The sequence below is a fragment of the Euwallacea fornicatus genome, chromosome 35 (genome assembly GCF_040115645.1).
Source record: "Euwallacea fornicatus isolate EFF26 chromosome 35, ASM4011564v1, whole genome shotgun sequence".
Classification (NCBI taxonomy): domain Eukaryota; kingdom Metazoa; phylum Arthropoda; class Insecta; order Coleoptera; family Curculionidae; genus Euwallacea; species Euwallacea fornicatus.
Window position 1 is genome coordinate 1,556,251 of NC_089575.1, and position 15,799 is coordinate 1,572,049.

General features: G+C 36.7%; 5 protein-coding genes across 8 annotated transcripts; 3 read left to right on the forward strand and 2 right to left on the reverse strand.

Annotated features, from left to right (window-relative positions):
• Positions 1-238: 238 nt before the first annotated feature.
• On the forward strand, positions 239-4,574 carry LOC136348820 (Kv channel-interacting protein 1). Of its 3 annotated transcripts, none has more exons than XM_066299969.1 (6): positions 239-872; positions 1,619-1,851; positions 3,492-3,838; positions 3,887-3,956; positions 4,010-4,080; positions 4,132-4,574. In XM_066299969.1, exons 3-6 carry the CDS (start codon positions 3,683-3,685, stop codon positions 4,453-4,455), a joined length of 621 nt encoding a protein of 206 aa, XP_066156066.1. In that variant the 5' UTR covers positions 239-872; positions 1,619-1,851; positions 3,492-3,682; the 3' UTR covers positions 4,456-4,574. The 3 variants fall into 3 exon arrangements, with proteins under 3 accessions (XP_066156066.1, XP_066156067.1, XP_066156068.1); XM_066299970.1 differs by having other exon boundaries at positions 239-758; positions 1,625-1,851; XM_066299971.1 differs by lacking the exons at positions 239-872; positions 1,619-1,851 and adding an exon at positions 2,508-2,633.
• Positions 4,522-9,188, reverse strand: LOC136348812 (ADP-ribosylhydrolase ARH3-like). Its single transcript, XM_066299959.1, has 4 exons — positions 8,817-9,188; positions 5,514-6,012; positions 5,272-5,458; positions 4,522-5,215 (listed from the first exon to the last, which is right to left on the reverse strand). Exons 1-4 carry the CDS (start codon positions 9,046-9,048, stop codon positions 5,000-5,002), a joined length of 1,134 nt encoding a protein of 377 aa, XP_066156056.1. The 5' UTR covers positions 9,049-9,188; the 3' UTR covers positions 4,522-4,999.
• A 308-nt stretch (positions 9,189-9,496) lies between these two features.
• Positions 9,497-10,897, forward strand: LOC136348818 (deubiquitinase OTUD6B). Its single transcript, XM_066299967.1, has one exon. It carries the CDS (start codon positions 9,608-9,610, stop codon positions 10,502-10,504), a length of 897 nt encoding a protein of 298 aa, XP_066156064.1. The 5' UTR covers positions 9,497-9,607; the 3' UTR covers positions 10,505-10,897.
• A 666-nt stretch (positions 10,898-11,563) lies between these two features.
• LysRS (Lysyl-tRNA synthetase) lies at positions 11,564-13,892 on the reverse strand. 2 transcript variants are annotated; one of them, XM_066299956.1, is made up of 6 exons: positions 13,736-13,892; positions 13,142-13,584; positions 12,447-13,021; positions 12,078-12,397; positions 11,761-12,025; positions 11,564-11,708 (listed from the first exon to the last, which is right to left on the reverse strand). In XM_066299956.1, exons 1-6 carry the CDS (start codon positions 13,762-13,764, stop codon positions 11,622-11,624), a joined length of 1,719 nt encoding a protein of 572 aa, XP_066156053.1. In that variant the 5' UTR covers positions 13,765-13,892; the 3' UTR covers positions 11,564-11,621. The 2 variants fall into 2 exon arrangements, with proteins under 2 accessions (XP_066156053.1, XP_066156052.1); XM_066299955.1 differs by having other exon boundaries at positions 13,634-13,773.
• A 208-nt stretch (positions 13,893-14,100) lies between these two features.
• La (La autoantigen-like) lies at positions 14,101-15,537 on the forward strand. Its single transcript, XM_066299962.1, has 3 exons — positions 14,101-14,558; positions 14,619-15,152; positions 15,212-15,537. Exons 1-3 carry the CDS (start codon positions 14,243-14,245, stop codon positions 15,376-15,378), a joined length of 1,017 nt encoding a protein of 338 aa, XP_066156059.1. The 5' UTR covers positions 14,101-14,242; the 3' UTR covers positions 15,379-15,537.
• Positions 15,538-15,799: the final 262 nt, after the last annotated feature.

Consider the following 15,799-nt stretch of genomic DNA (forward strand, 5'->3'; position numbering starts at 1 on the left):
CGGCCGCCCCTCCGTGATCGGATTGATAGGTTAATGCACACGAGCAGTTTCACTTCACTCAGAACTGAAGGGTATAATCCTTAAGTGAATCTGTCCGTGTGTATTAACCGACGATGGTGGCCGGCCGTACCAATCAATCCGACCATGGACGGCCGGCCGACTGTACGTGCGTAGGTACCTTAAGAGGTTTTTGCAGTTGACATTTCGTTGGATACCCGACCAACTCGTCATGGTCAAAATTCATTCGGTCAACTTGAGAGTTGTTCCGGTTTAACTGTGAGAAACTGTGGGTAGAAATACACACGTGTACTTTTGGAGTATCATGATTTTCTCGCCACTCAGGAGCGACTTCGCCCTGCGCAGGACCAAAGCGTTAAAATATTAATTGCAAAGACCCTTTAAGGTTTATTTTTAAATCGTTAGATTAAAACTCCCCAAAAAACGGTGGAAACCTACCTAATCAGCGTCCTGGCTGGTCAATCAGAACAAAGAAGGCAAATGCCAAATCCATTTCCTCCAGAGTTTTTCCGAAACCAGGACCAGACTGGAACTTGAACCGCAAGGTAGCCATCCACGTTTCGTTGAAGTTTAACCGTAGCGTCCTTCTGGTTATCATAGTGACTCCCGTGGCGGTATCCACGTACAAAATAATACCTGGTGCCAGAAGATTATTCCGAAGGACCCAACAATTTTAACCCGTTGACTTTGTGAAGGGCAAAGTCACTTGTAAGCGGCGAGCGAATAATGATACTATAAGCGTACACGTGTGTATTTCTATCCATGGTTTCTCACGGTCAAACCAGAATAAACCTTAAGTAGAGCGATTTATGAAATTATATTTTTTAGTTATCTATTGCATTGTAGACCCAAACGTAAGTTAACATAAGGGGTTGGGTGGATATCCAACATTAGGACTTACACGATCTCTGGAAAGAGAGCGCCTGAATGTTTTTGGGATTCACTGTATCTTCGCAGTGTCTGGAAAAGTGCTAAAGTTGAAAATTGACTTAATCTTACTCAAATTCTTAGATGAAAGTTAGCTTTCCTTTGGTACCTTTCACGTGATAACGAGGGCCCTTTCACCCCACACGCCGCCCCAAAATTCGATTTTCTGTCTTAAAGTCCTCTGGCTCAAAAACATCTCCCATATTTTAGACATTCTTCCTCACTATTCATTTATCAACGTCTCAGGAGATAAATTATTTTGATATTGCTGTACGCAAAGCTGTATTATTCTGTTTCTGAATGAATTAGGTTTTCGACTGGACTTTCTCTATTATGTCTATTGGAGTAGCAAATTTATTGATTTTGACGTAAATGGACCAAAACAGCGAATCACGTACCCATTTCCATCATATAGATACGCTAAATTGGAAATCTTTTCAAGTTCCAAATGCGAGTAATTTATGTACGAGGGTGCTTGTGAAAGTTCTTACATTAAATCGACGAAACGAGGCAATTACATGAAATTTCATCGGGCAAAGGGAAAATAAGTATGTGAACTGGTAATTTAGATCCTCAAGATTAGACGAAGTTAATAATTGAATGGTCCTTAAACCCTCGATATTTAAAGGAGGCACGCAGCATTCCGAAGTCGAGAGTATATCGATAAATTAAGTTTCAGCTTTCTCTCGTTCAATGCTGGAAACAGGACGAGTAGGCGAGCGCATGCGTCGCATCCAGAGTTCTGCAGCCTTGTAGAAGAGACGGTTTCGCTATCCGGAACCGTCCTCTGGAGTCCGGAATCGGCAGGTTATACCGGAAAATCACGCGCTTCCAGATTCGGCCTCCTTTATTTCGCTGCAGGGCATTTAGGTGATCCAAAACCCATTCCAGATGTAGAACAATAAGGTGAGCCAAGTAGAGCTGTAGAAGTACATAAATTGAAATCAGTAGTATAGCTAGAGATGGTCAGTGGAGATGACCCCATTTCTAGGTCAGTCACACAAAAAGGCAAAAAATAGAAATACATATTATAAGGGGAATGAGGCAATGCGGCAAACTCCAGGTTAATAAATTAACAATGCTTCCGATTAAATTAGTTGTTGGATATACAAATTTATGCATGGCAGCCTATATGGGGGTCTATTGTAGAGTTGAACTAAGTGTTTTGATTTTAATCAAGCTGGAGGGTGGGTCTTGGGGGCTTAAATGTCAGTGCCAAGGTTTTATTTATAAAGCAAATCCAGACTGTAAACACGAAATGCTCAAAGGGAGTTTTAAATTGGAACGGTATTGTTGAAAAACATTTTGGCCTTGAATTTAAAGGTTCGCAAATGAGGTGGAAACATTGAAAAATGATTGTGTGCCCTTAAAGACCATGGGAAATGAGTAATCTCACAAAACACATTAATAGCAATAGTACAGGTTACGTGCAAGTTTATGTAAAGAAAAGGCTACCACCCTTTCTCTACATAAGCACTGTTTATTTACTAGAAGTAAATATTTGTCGACCTTGAAACATATATACCAATAATGCGATAGACTTGTTTAACGGTATTCACTTGAAATTTATACGCTTCAGTTGGAGTTTCCTAGGAAAACACAAAGAAATTAGTAATATTTGACCCTGAAAGTAGGCAACACACAATACAAAGCAAGCGTGCAGTTGCTGTAACGTCACGGCGTCGTACGTACGCACATGCCCTTAAAACAAATGAAAAATAATAACATTTGAATTTGCTGCAAAGTTAAGAAACTTGATGCCGTAAAAAATTTTTAAAAGTAACTTTAACGTATTTATATTGTCTATGTATCTAATTGCTTGGATTTTTTGTCCTCTTGGGCCCTCTATCTCTGGACATACTGTATATTGTCACATTTGTTTTTTTTTTTTAAATTACAACGCATATTTTGCCGAATACTGTCAGCTGTTAAGCGAACAAGTAAAAACTCCTTTGATACAAAATTTTTGAGACTTCACCATTGTGAGATGAAAGCCAAAACAATCACCTTCTGAAAATACTTGAGGAGAGTGTTCAAATCGCAATTTAATCGCTTAGTGACGTAGGGAATCAATACTTAATACATAAGCAAAATTCAAGTTTTAACGGAAAACCATGAATTTCAACTCAGGTAACATATCACATATTATGGATAATTGACATTTCGTCCCACTGTATTATATCCCCTATTCCCAAAATGGAAATTTTCCCTAGCACTACCAGGGGTTACCTGTAAGTTTATTTAAGTGAGGCGTCCTAAAGAAATACTTTTCGAAAAACCATCAGAAATAATAGAATTTATGCCGAAGTATAACTTTTGGTTGCTTATCACGTACTTGAAGAACCTATCTTAAGTTTAACAGAGTCAAAAAACCATGGCGAAGGTGTGTTAACTTCTGAACCCGCCCTCGTATATTTTTCTCTCTAACTGACGGATAAACCTCAAATAGGCAACCAGATATACATAAAAGGAGTTTAATAATAAATATTACTAACGCTTATGGGAGTTTTTATTGCACAACCTATATTTTTCCTCTCGAATCGCAGACCATCAAGATAACTACCCACCATAAAACAGCGAGTCCCGCAAACCTGGCAATGGGGCCGTAAACCGAACGGCGTTTATCAGTAACCGCAAATCGGAAGTTTGGGATTTTAGTTTCGAAACTTTAAGATCAGCGGAAGGATTACAGTCATCTTACATGGCTTTTTATTGCCTTTGAAACCGAAGTACAGCTATGGCCACGCCGTCGGACAGTCCAATCGAGGAGGTTGTGTTCGAAATTGAACCGTCCAGAATACCCAAACCTATCCCTGTTGCTTTAGAGGATCTATGCAGGCTGACTAAGTTTACGCGCCAAGAGATTCGAATTATGTACCGGGGATTCAAAACTGTAAGAACTATTTTTATTAAATGCAAATCTTGTGACTGATATTTACAGGAATGTCCTGAGGGAGTTGTCCATGAGGATAGTTTTAAGGATATCTACTCAAAGTTCTTCCCGCACGGAAGTAAGTATAACCGCTCATTGGATAACGCCCTCCTATATAAGGCCTCTTTTCAGATGCAACTTTATACGCCCATTACGTGTTTAAAGCTTTCGACGTGAATTGTAATGGGGCCATTAGTTTTAGAGTGAGTTAATCTTTATTACAAGGCATCATGAACACAATATACTCATTTAAGGACTTGCTGATCACGCTTTCCACACTTCTACGAGGCAGCGTGTACGAGCGACTCAGATGGACCTTCAAACTCTACGATATAAACGGTGATGGTTGTATTAGCAGGGGTGAACTTTCGGAAATTGTAACTGCGGTCCATGAGCTAATGGGTAGGAGGTCGCATCAGGTGGAGGAGGACCGGAAGGCTCGCGAGCAAATCGATAGAGTCTTCAAGAAACTGGACCTGAACCAAGACGGCGTGATCACCATCGAGGAGTTCATGGAGTCATGTTTGAAAGACGAAGTCATTACGCGGTCCCTGCAAATGTTTGACTGTATTCTGTGATAGATTTTCGAAACAATGTTCACGTGGAAATAGATGCGTAGGATGGGCAGTGCGAATTGGATGGGTAATTGTTTTAAAAGTGTCTTCTTACTAGCGATATATTATATATATATATAGAACCAATGCTATTCCTTCCCGTACAGTGCACCGGGTAGTCCGAATTTGAGGCACCCAATGATGTCTCCGCAAATATTATAAATAAGAGAAATTTTTAAGGTTTCTGGAACCACTTCGGATCCTTTTCGCTGCCTCAAATTTAAACCACCCTGTACATGGTTCCAACTTCACAAATTAAGTTTGTTTTACAACATTTTTTGCTTTAAGTCAATTACATCCCGAAATTTAAATATGACAGCGAAATAACAAAACTTATATGAAAGATAAATGTTAACAAATAATGTGTTAATATTAAAATATAAAAATAATGAAGCATTGATGGGGTTATAACTAAAAAACTACGTCGTTCTATGTAACTAATAATAATGAACATTTTATTTACAAATAATTCTATTCATTTAATCGTTAAAATGTCGCATATGGTCGTTCAAAGAATATCTCGATATAGAAATCTATGCTGCACTAATTTGTCAGCCCAATGTTGTATTTCTCGATAAGCTTCACAGTGTGCAACGGCATACAAATTAATATGCGCTTCGCCGAAGTGTGCCCCTGAAAGAGCACCTGCCATTGAGGCGATGGCATCAGATTCACCCCCTAAGGAGACTGCGTATTGTATAGCTCTCCTCACTGGATAATAAGTCTGAAATATCGAAACTTTTAATCTATATGGACACTTAGCGTTCTTTAAGATCCTACATTGATTCCATAGACGGGATCCAAAGTCCTGAGAAAGCAGTAAATAGCTGTGATTACAGACTCGTGGGCCTCAATGCCATTTCCAAGAATTTCGATAACTTCGTGGTCTGGAACATCCATGCTATCCCTACGCAATAGACATTCCATCTTTATGAGTTTGGAGAATAAGGGTGCTTCAAATTCACTTCTTCAATAACACAACAGTGAGTAAAATCAGATGAATAATTAGTTAACTTACTCACGGGTAGAGTTTATTAGACTCGATTGTTTTAATTTCATTCTGCAAATACTTGCAAAATGCAGTAACATCAAGAGGTTCAGGATACATGACCGCTCGCCTAAGGGCGAGACATTGTAACATTGCTGCATGAACTGCCACACGGTTGTGGTGTGTAATTTTTGAGGTGTTGGATACAAAGTCTAACATTGTGTCAGAGTCAAAATACTTGAATAAAGCTATTGGGGCTACGCGAACGGCGCTCCCATATCCAGCAGACTCACGGTTTTGCGGCTGAACCCGGGCAGGTAGTAAAATATTACTGAATTTTATATTCCTAAGGGTTTGAAAAATTGAAGCGGCATTTTGACCGTAACCTCTGTGATATCCTTTGAAATATTCATCAACTAGCAGAATAGCAAAATATCGCATGGACTCTGTGGTTGGTGGGTCGGGTCTGTCGAGAAGGTATTTCAAAACAACAAGAGTCATCGCTGTTTTATCCGAGTAGATTTTCATTGGACCTAGGGCACATTATGGAATTACTCGCAGCTGGTAAGTTTTAGGTAAGTATCAATTAAATAGAATATACCGTGTGATCCTGCAGAGTTAAACCCCCCCTGCCAAATTTTGGGGAAATGCAATATGCTTACAATTTGCCATTTTTTTACACATGTACAGTATTGGTCATAACTATTGCAAGTTTTAAAATCGATTTCCGTTGTTGCAGTTCCAAGGTGGGATTTTCGCAAACGCGTATCATTTTTTTGCAAAAGAAACGATGCCGCAAACCAGTTTATCACGGCTCTATTGGTTTTTGAGATACAGGGCGAAATTGGAAATTGTGCATTTTTAACGACTCCTGTAATTCAGTTATCTTATAAGCTATCGACTAGGTAAAAACGGAATCTTACACATTTTTTATGCAGAAGCTAGTGACGTACTCAGTTTTTCCCAGGTGTCCCCATTTTTGAGAAAATTACCAAAGTTGGAGATTTCTTAAATGGGACACCCTGTATGTAAATTAGTAGTTACATTCTACTCACTAAGATATTTCCAGAAATACATAACAGTCGACACTTTGTTTCAAATCGAAGGCTATAATTTACATTTTTTTAAACAGGCTTAGAGATTAAGGCCCAAATATATTTACCTTTATTAAACTAATATTAAAGACCAATAACCAATGTAATGTAGATATTTTTTTAGAAAAATTGTTCCCAATGGATATGTATTTTCCTAACACAAAGCACATTTGGGAAATTTGATTTAAGGCATTTAAAGTTATTATGGACGATTTTGTATCGTCGAAAACTGGACACCCTGTAGTTTGAAGTTATTTTTCATGACATGCAGCGAATTTTAAACCTCAAATATCCCAAGATGGAATGCCCGCGGGGACTTGTACCGCAACGCTTTTTTTTGTAAAACGTGTAGAAAAGCGAAAATATAATCATAACTAAACTTTATACCGCGTGTTAAAAAAGTTACGCCCCTTTAAACAGAGTTCACCTAGCGCTGAAGGCGCGATTCAAAATGAGAATCGAAAATGAAAATGGATTCTGATTTCTCGCCCCCAAAAACCCCCCGATGCTCCATTTTGTTTAGATAGCACCATTACAAATGGGGTAATTCATTTTTTTCCTTTTTTTAATTTTCACTTTGTCGGCCTGCATTTTAAAAACCTTCCACTTCCGGACTAATGCTAATTGGATTAAATCGTCACGTTTCCCCCTCAGAAATCTGTGGAAGAATTTTGTAGAGACATTTTCGAGACACCCTGTATATAATGTTCGTTTTCGAAGCTCAACCATTAGGATCTCGGCAACCATAATAAATACAAAGTCGGTTGCATTGGGGCAAAGTGGCGCACTTTGGAGCTCAAGAATAAGGGGCTCATTACTTATTTGAAATATTTCCCGGCAGAGCCATTCCAAATAGTGGAGGCACACGATAGCCGGCATATATAGGAGGTCTTTCTCCATTCCCTTATTATTTATGTATAATCATAAAAGACCTCAGATATAAATCTCTACTCACCGATGTTAATAAACTGCGGGGGAAGATCATGACAATTTTTCACTCACATTTTTGGATTCACTTTTTTGTTATGATTACGGTGATGTATCGCATGATAAGATTCGGTAAAAATATCATAAACCTTGTTTTTGCAAAGAATGTCTTTGAAATAAGGGAATAAGCATTACATGGGGGCCTTTTAAATCATGGGAATTACTCTAAACTAACAAAAGAAATTTATAACGCATCTAAATAACTTAAAAATAGCTTCACGGATGTAGCAAAATACAAATTAACATGTGACAATTCTAAAACATCACATTTTTATGGTGTTCCCAAGATCCACGAAAGTAATATACCTGTAAAATCTATTGTTAGCAACATAAGCTCACCCATACCAGCTCTCTCTAGTGTAGCTCATTTCATCGAGCTGCAATTTATGATTTATATGCAAAACATGCAGTAACTTGAGTTCAGATTGTGTAACGGTGCAAGTCACAAATTAAGTTTCATGACGATTATTTTAACTTTTTGACTGGAGTATGAAATAAAAGATTGACTTCTTTTACAAACTTGTACCCATCGATGTTAATGAGGTGTGAAGAAAGATCATTACAACTTCAAGGACCAAAATAAGACTGAGGGAGGTTTTAAGATAAATGCAGAATTTAAGAAGATGCATAGAGGTGCGTTTGGCATTGGAGGGTGAACCCTTTGAACACCTCTTATAATTTTCCTTGTTTACTTATTTCTTATTTTGTTATTTCTAAGTCACTCTTTGCAAAAATGGGGATTTTTTTAATTTGTACTAACCTACAGGTTTTAACTTTAACGCGTCATATATCATGACAATCGGAAGAAAAACTAAATTAAAAAATATGAAAATCCGAGGTGACGCTCATAAGAAAAAAGAAAGTCAATGATGGCTGGCGAAAACCGAAACGTCGGATTTCAAATAAGACATCGTAACATTGTACAACGGGAAAAGTCGCAGTGGCGAAGCGTTAATAATTTTCAATTACTTCGCGAAATAGGCTCAGCAAAAAATATAAACGGTTCTCTGAAATATCAGTTTTCTGTCGAATAAGTCCGAAGACCACAGGGATTTTTTTAATTTTATAACGGTATATTCCTGAATTTCAAGATGCGCGACTTAATCGGCCTTGTATATTTCTGGTCATCGAGATTCTCCTGGTTGAGCTCTAGAAAGGGCCCCTTACATAAGTCCTTTTTCACAGAGATATATGTACTGTTATTATACATGCTCTAAGAAAATTAATACGTTTTAAATTCAAACTTAAATACTTACAAACATTAGCACTGTTTGGTACCTCCATCGAATCAAAATACTGCTGAATCGTCGTTTTAAATTTACAATCTATGCCCTTCTGCCCTTTGAACGCAGACCCCATGCAATCGCCTATTAGAACCCCTAAGAGACAACCGCGGTAATGCATTCTATGTACTTCTGGAGGAGGAATTTTTTCCAGTTCCGCAGAAGGATCTGCCTTATTTAATTCTTTGGTATTTGCAAAATACATTTTCACTTTTGGAGTTTGTACGGGTACAGTTTCATCTCAGATATTGAAATACTATAAAAGCCACTAGAAACAAATAAAAACTTTGGCAAAAACATTTTTAAAAAATTGCAAATTTGGAGTTTTTTTAATTTCTTCGCGCGCACTGGTTCGTCTTGTCAGAAATGACAATCAATTGTCAATCTTATTAAAGATGTTGTGAAGTGATTGATGTTTTCGAAAATAGGTAATCAATGTAGATAATGATATTTTAATAAATCGTATTAGAGCATTTGTAGTAAATCAATAACTGTTATGGTTTAATAGCTATATCTGAACCGCTAATAGTTAAAAATATAAAATTTTCTCCGAAACTTATGGTCGTACAATGTAGTGCATTGTCGACAATATCTACATGCTCTCTTTCCTTTTCTATTCCTATTTTTTTTTTTTGATTGATTGATTGTCTAAAAAAAGCAACTTTAACCCCACTTTCCGCTACCATACCACTTGTTTACAAAATTTATTTAAACCTGACCCCGAAATTTCCACGCTTTTGTTTCCATTATTCCTGAATAAAATCATGGACGAAATGCAGGCAGAGCCAGCGCCCTTTGACAAAGAAGAACTGCTAAAACGACATCGGTTCGAAAAGAAGGAACTACAAAACAAAATTCAATCAATGAAGAAGAGTATTCCAAAAGGGGATAAAAAGATGAAAAAGGATATTGGCGATGAAATAACTAATTTGGAAAAGGAATTAGAGGAGAAACATTCGCAGGAGTTGGGCCAGTTTCAGGAGGTTGAGATACACATAGAGGATCCAAAAGTGAAAGAAGCTGAGGGAAATGATGAAACCAAGGATGAGATTGAAAAAGCTCCACTAAAGATATCCAGAGCTCAGAGGCGACGCAACAAAAAGGATACTGAGGCCAAGGAAAGGGAAAAACGAATATTAGATCAAGCTGAGAGAAATAAGGAAGGTCCGAGGATATTAGAAATGAACACTATTAAAAAAGCTCTTCAAGAAATTAATCTTCAAATTCACAATATCCCAGCTGATGGCAATTGTCTGTATTTAGCAGTGAAGCATCAGTTGCAAGTATCAAGAAGATCTACTCATTCTGTGAATGAATTACGTAAAAAAACTGCAAACTTTATGAGGGCACATAAAGATGATTTCTTGCCTTTCATGTATAATGAAGATGATGAGTCTGAAATTGTCAGTGAGGAGACTTTTGAAAGTTACTGTAAAGACGTTGAAAAAACCAAACTTTGGGGAGGGCAACTGGAATTGAAAGCTCTTTCAAATGTTTTAAGCTGCCCTATTAAAGTTATCCAAGCCACTGGTCCTCCCACAGTCCAAGGGGAGAACTTCAAAGGCCCAGAATTAATCTTAACCTACCACAGGCATTTGTACCGATTGGGAGAACACTATAATTCAACTCTGCCTTTAGAAGAAGAGGATGATTCAGCGTGATGATTATGGCTGGCATGTTTTCATATGCTCTAGCAGCAAAAGGTGCTTACCTCAGTGAAATTAGAGAACAAAGTGTGACACTAGTGTGAAGGGGGGGTTTAAATTAAATGCACATATTACATAGTTTAAGCTTGTGGAATTTGTTTGAAATTTCAGAACACCTCTTCTATCACTCATGCCTTGTATTATTAATATTACTTGTAATGAAGTTATGGGTGGGTGCCAAGTAAAATGAGAACTAACTCATGAAAATTGTTACCACTCTTGGTACTTTTTTGTGTAATAAATGTTGATTCTTATAAATTTGATATATGCTGTTAATGTAAGTAAAATTGCTACAAATTCCTACCAGTTACATGTAATTAAATGCATATTGATTAATACTGTCCACAAGGTTTTTATTTTAGTGATAAGCCCCCTTTTTTTTGGATTTGTGACTTTGTATTAAAATATGCTATGATCTAAAGACAATTCATATTATCAGTCATGTCAGTCACTATATTCCCTTTTATTTTATTTCAAAATAATGCTCACTTTTTAGTAAGAGCTGGAACAAGAATCCTTGTTAACTTTTCAGTGACAAATCTCTCCTCAAAAATTGATTAAGTTGTTAAGTAAAATGTTATTTCGAAACAAAAATTTAAAAAAATTGCATAATCACTCTCAAATGTATACAATATACATATTTGTAATTTATGTTGTTTATTTGAGCTATGATGTACGTGTTTACGAGTAAGAAAGAAGTAAAAGGGAAATCAAATATTTCTTAATTTCACATATATTCGACATCATTTTTTTAATGTGTCAAATTAGCACCGAATTAGTCACCTTATCAAAGAGACAAAAATCTTATTTCATTATTTGATATTATGAACAACATTTCAATAACAAATCGCGGCATGGTTGGCTACCAATAGAAAATCATAACAATCTTCTGAGGTTAAGCTAAAATTATGAGCGTAGAGAAGATGTGAGGTACACATCTTTATTGCTCATATATGGTAAAGACAGTCTCGTGCCTCCAGTGTATAATCATTCATTTATCTTCCATGGTAAAAGTTTTAGATGAACGTCTTGTTTATTGCTTACACATAATAAAAATAAACAATAATTTATTTCAGTTACTCTCCGCGACTCCATTTTCCTTTTCCTCTTTGTTTCTGTTGGGGTCATCGGGTTTCATTGCCGGGAACAATAAAACTTCCTGCAAAAATGCATAGTTGCGACTAATACCCCTTAGTCCCCATAAATCTTACTTTAATATTATTGTTGTCCGTCAAAAACATGGTCAAGCGATCGATACCTAATCCCCATCCTCCTGTGGGAGGTAAACCATATTCTAAAGCTGTACAGAAGTTTTCATCAACAAGTTGAGCCTCATCATCGCCTGCCGCTTTATCTGCGGCCTGTTGCTCGAACCTGCGACGCTGCTCAATAGGATCATTTAACTCCGTGTAGGCATTACAAATTTCTTTCTTCATTACAAACGCCTCGAATCGTTCTGTGAGCCCAGGAATTGACCTAGATTTCACATAAAATGTAATGAATTTTATGACAATTTTATAGGAAGTACCTATGCCACTTGGCTAGAGGACTCATAATTTGTGGATGTTCCATAATAAACGTCGGGTTGATACACTTTTCTTCGATGAACTCGCCGACTAGTTTGTCCAGCAGTCTCGCAGTCGTCCGAGGATGTGCACATTCTACATTATGCTTAATACAAAGGTCATTCAGGAATTTATTAGTAGAAGGCAATTTGAAGTCTGTCGCAGGAGGAAATTTAACATTCAACGCTTCTTCTAAGGCAGGCAACATCGAAATTCGCTTGAAAGGAGGAGTAAAATCAATTTCAAATTCTTCCCCTTCTGGTCCATCTGGATGATATTTCACCTAAACATTCAAATTAGACACTAATAAAGAACTTTTTATGAGCATCTACCTTGTAGGAGCCATGAATATGATGCACCATCCCTGACAGCAAACATTCAGTAATATTGATCAAATCCTGATAGTCAGCATAAGCCATATAAAACTCGCAAGTAGTAAATTCAGGATTATGGGTCAAATCAATACCTTCATTCCTAAACTGTTTTCCAATCTCATAAACCCTATCAAATCCCCCTACTACAAGCATCTTGTGATACAACTCAGGGGCAATGCGCATAAACAAATCCATGCTGAGTTCATTATGATGAGTTACAAAGGGCTTAGCAGTGGCTCCCCCAGCAATCATGTTCATCATAGGAGTTTCAATCTCCAAGAAGCCCATTTCATCAAAAAACTTTCGAATGTAGGTGATGATTTTGGCTCTGGTTTGGAAGATTTCACGTATGTGGCTATTGAGAATGAGATCAAGATATCTTTGTCTAAATCGAGTTTCCTTGTCCTTAAGGCCATAATGTAGATGTGGGAGCATGTGCAAACAAGGGGAGAGTAAAGTTAGTTTTAAAGGAATAACTGAAAGTTCCCCTTTTTTGGTTCGAGTTGGTATGCCTCTGACTCCTATGATGTCACCTATAAAAAATATAAGAAAGGGGGGATTTTGTATTGAGAAGGAAATTTGAATCTTTATAAAGTGTGTAAATCATTTCATCAATTGCATCATATTTAGAACGCTAAAAAAACAATTTTTACCTCTCTTAATCTTATCTACATCATCTTCAAATTCTGTCTCCTTTTCATATTGTTTAGCAGTAGCCATCACTTGCAGTTTTGTGCCTTCCCCTCTCAAGTCATAAAATATTAGTTTTGCCCCTGAGGCTCTAATGGCATGCACTCTTCCAGCTACACTAATAATTTCACTCTCTAGCATTTCAGCATCCTTCAAGTATGAATACTTTTCAATAAATCCTCCTAAGGAGGTGGTGACATGATACTTGTGTGGATATGGATGCTGAACACCTCCCAAGGCCTTCAAATTGTCTATAGCAGTTGTCCTAAGTTTAAAATACTCATTGGGGCTAATTTCCTCTTCAATGATTTTAGTTTCAGCTTTGGTGGGTGCAAGAGGAGCAGCAGCCAATTTTTCAAGTTTTTCTTTGGCCTTTTGTTCAGCTTTTAATCTTCTCTTCAATTCACTATAACAAAAGCAATATAGCATTAGTTAACATTAGGAAAGGGAATTACCGTTTAGAAATGTTTCCTAGCGCTGACGAAAAGTGTCTTCTCAAAGAGGACATTCCCAGTAACATTTTAGGTTTCTATGGAAATCTCAGCAAATGTACTTACTTCTTTGATAGTTTCTCAGACTCGGCCATAATTTTATGGTTCTGCAGTATACTAAGGTAAAACTTGTGACGGAAAAAATAGATGATGGGTTAATGAAAATATGCAGCAAATGATGAAACCATATGAAAGTTTTTTTTTAATTTGGAAATTTTAGGTTATGGACACTCAATAAACGTCATTTTTCATGACAGTGTGAGTTGTCAAGTTGACTTTTTTTGTTTGGGGGTATCTGTTCATTGTATCTGTCTCTGTTTTTAAATTGAAATTTCGTACAATCTATCCCTTACGATACATGTTGGTGTCATCGATTACACAAATACATTAGTTTAAAAATGTATTTTTAATAAGTGTGTCATATGTCAACGTCAACAAGTATTTTGTACCGGTCGTTTCTGTTTGTGATTTTATTGCACGTGCATGTTCCTTTATTTTCTCATTTTATTCAAAACAACTATTTACTAAAAACTTTACGTGTACTTAACGTAATTCGTTAACATATTATAAATCATGGCCAGTGATCTGGACAAAAAAATAATTCGTCAAATGGAGTACTACTTTGGAGACATAAATCTTCCCAGAGACAAGTTTCTACAGGGCCAAATTAAGGAAAATGAAGAGGGGTGGGTGCCCCTAGAAGTAATGCTGAAATTTAAACGCCTAGCACAACTTTCAGAGGACCCTAAAATCATTGCAAAAGCTTTAGAACAATCTGAAGACTGCATTGTTGTCATTAATGAGGATAAAAGCAAAGTTAGACGAAATCCTGAGAAGCCTCTACCTGAAAACAATGATCAGCATATCAAAACTTTAAGAGAGAGAACCGGTAAGTTTTAAATTTCTTAAATGACAATTGTAGTTAATTTCTTTATTATCTGTTGATCAGCATATGCAAAAGGCTTTCCTTTGGACGCAGAATTAAATGATATTATAAACTTTATGGACGAACAAGGGCCTATAGATTCAGTGATTCGTCGAACAGGAAAAGATCATAAATTTAAGGGATCATGTTTCATTGTTTTTAAAACCATTGAGTTGGCAAAAAAGTTTGTTGATCTCGATGAAGTGAAATATAAGGACAATGAGCTGGTGAGGAAAATGCAGGCTGACTATTATGCAAATAAAAAGAAGGAAATTGAAGAGAAAAAGAAGGCTCAAGCTGAGAAAAAGCAGGCCATATTGAAAGAAAATGCCCAAAAAATTGAGTTTCCTAGTGGAGCCATATTGCACTTTAGTGGCATTCCTGAAGGACAGCAAATAACAAGAGAAGAAATTAAGGAAAAAGTAGGGGAGGAAAGCGGTTTTGAGGTGGTATATGTAGACTACAATAAGGGGGATCAGGAGGGTTACATTAGGTTTAGCAAAGAGAACAATGCAGTTGACTTTTTCAAGACCTTGCAACAACCAGTATTTGACTTAGGTATAATAGTCATAGTTTTAAATCATGTAAAACTTTTTAATGGTTTTAGTCAATTTCAGGTGAGCATAAGCTTAAATTGAAGGTTCTAGAAGGTGATGAAGAGAAAGAGTACCTGCAGAAGACCTCAGAAGCGATGGCACTGCAAAGGCAAAAACAGAAACAAGGTAGGAAGAGGAAGGGCAACTTTGGTGGAAAGAAAAATGCCAAACACGCCAAAAAGGACTAATTTGGATTTGTGTAATGGTGTTGTGTAAAAATTATATTTTTTTAATTAAGTTTTCTGGAGTTATTTAACTATTATTTCGATAATACATTACTAAGGCAAGAATTAATAATTATTGTTTAGTAGTTGATTTTTTTAATAAATGATTATTAAATATATAAATATCGTTTAAAATCGCTTCAATTACCTAATTCTCAAAGAATCCTGTAACTAGCATGAGTCTTAATTGGAAATTAATTATTAAAGAAACTTTAGTTTACATGTAAAGCTCTAATACCACAGTAAATTGCTATTTAGCGCAAAAACACAATTCTTGCAGTTAAAACAAGCAGAATGGTAAAGTGCAACCCGAGTTTAGCAGAGAAAGTTATGAAATCGCTTAAAACAATCATTACATTCGAATAATGGGCATCAGCTTTGATAG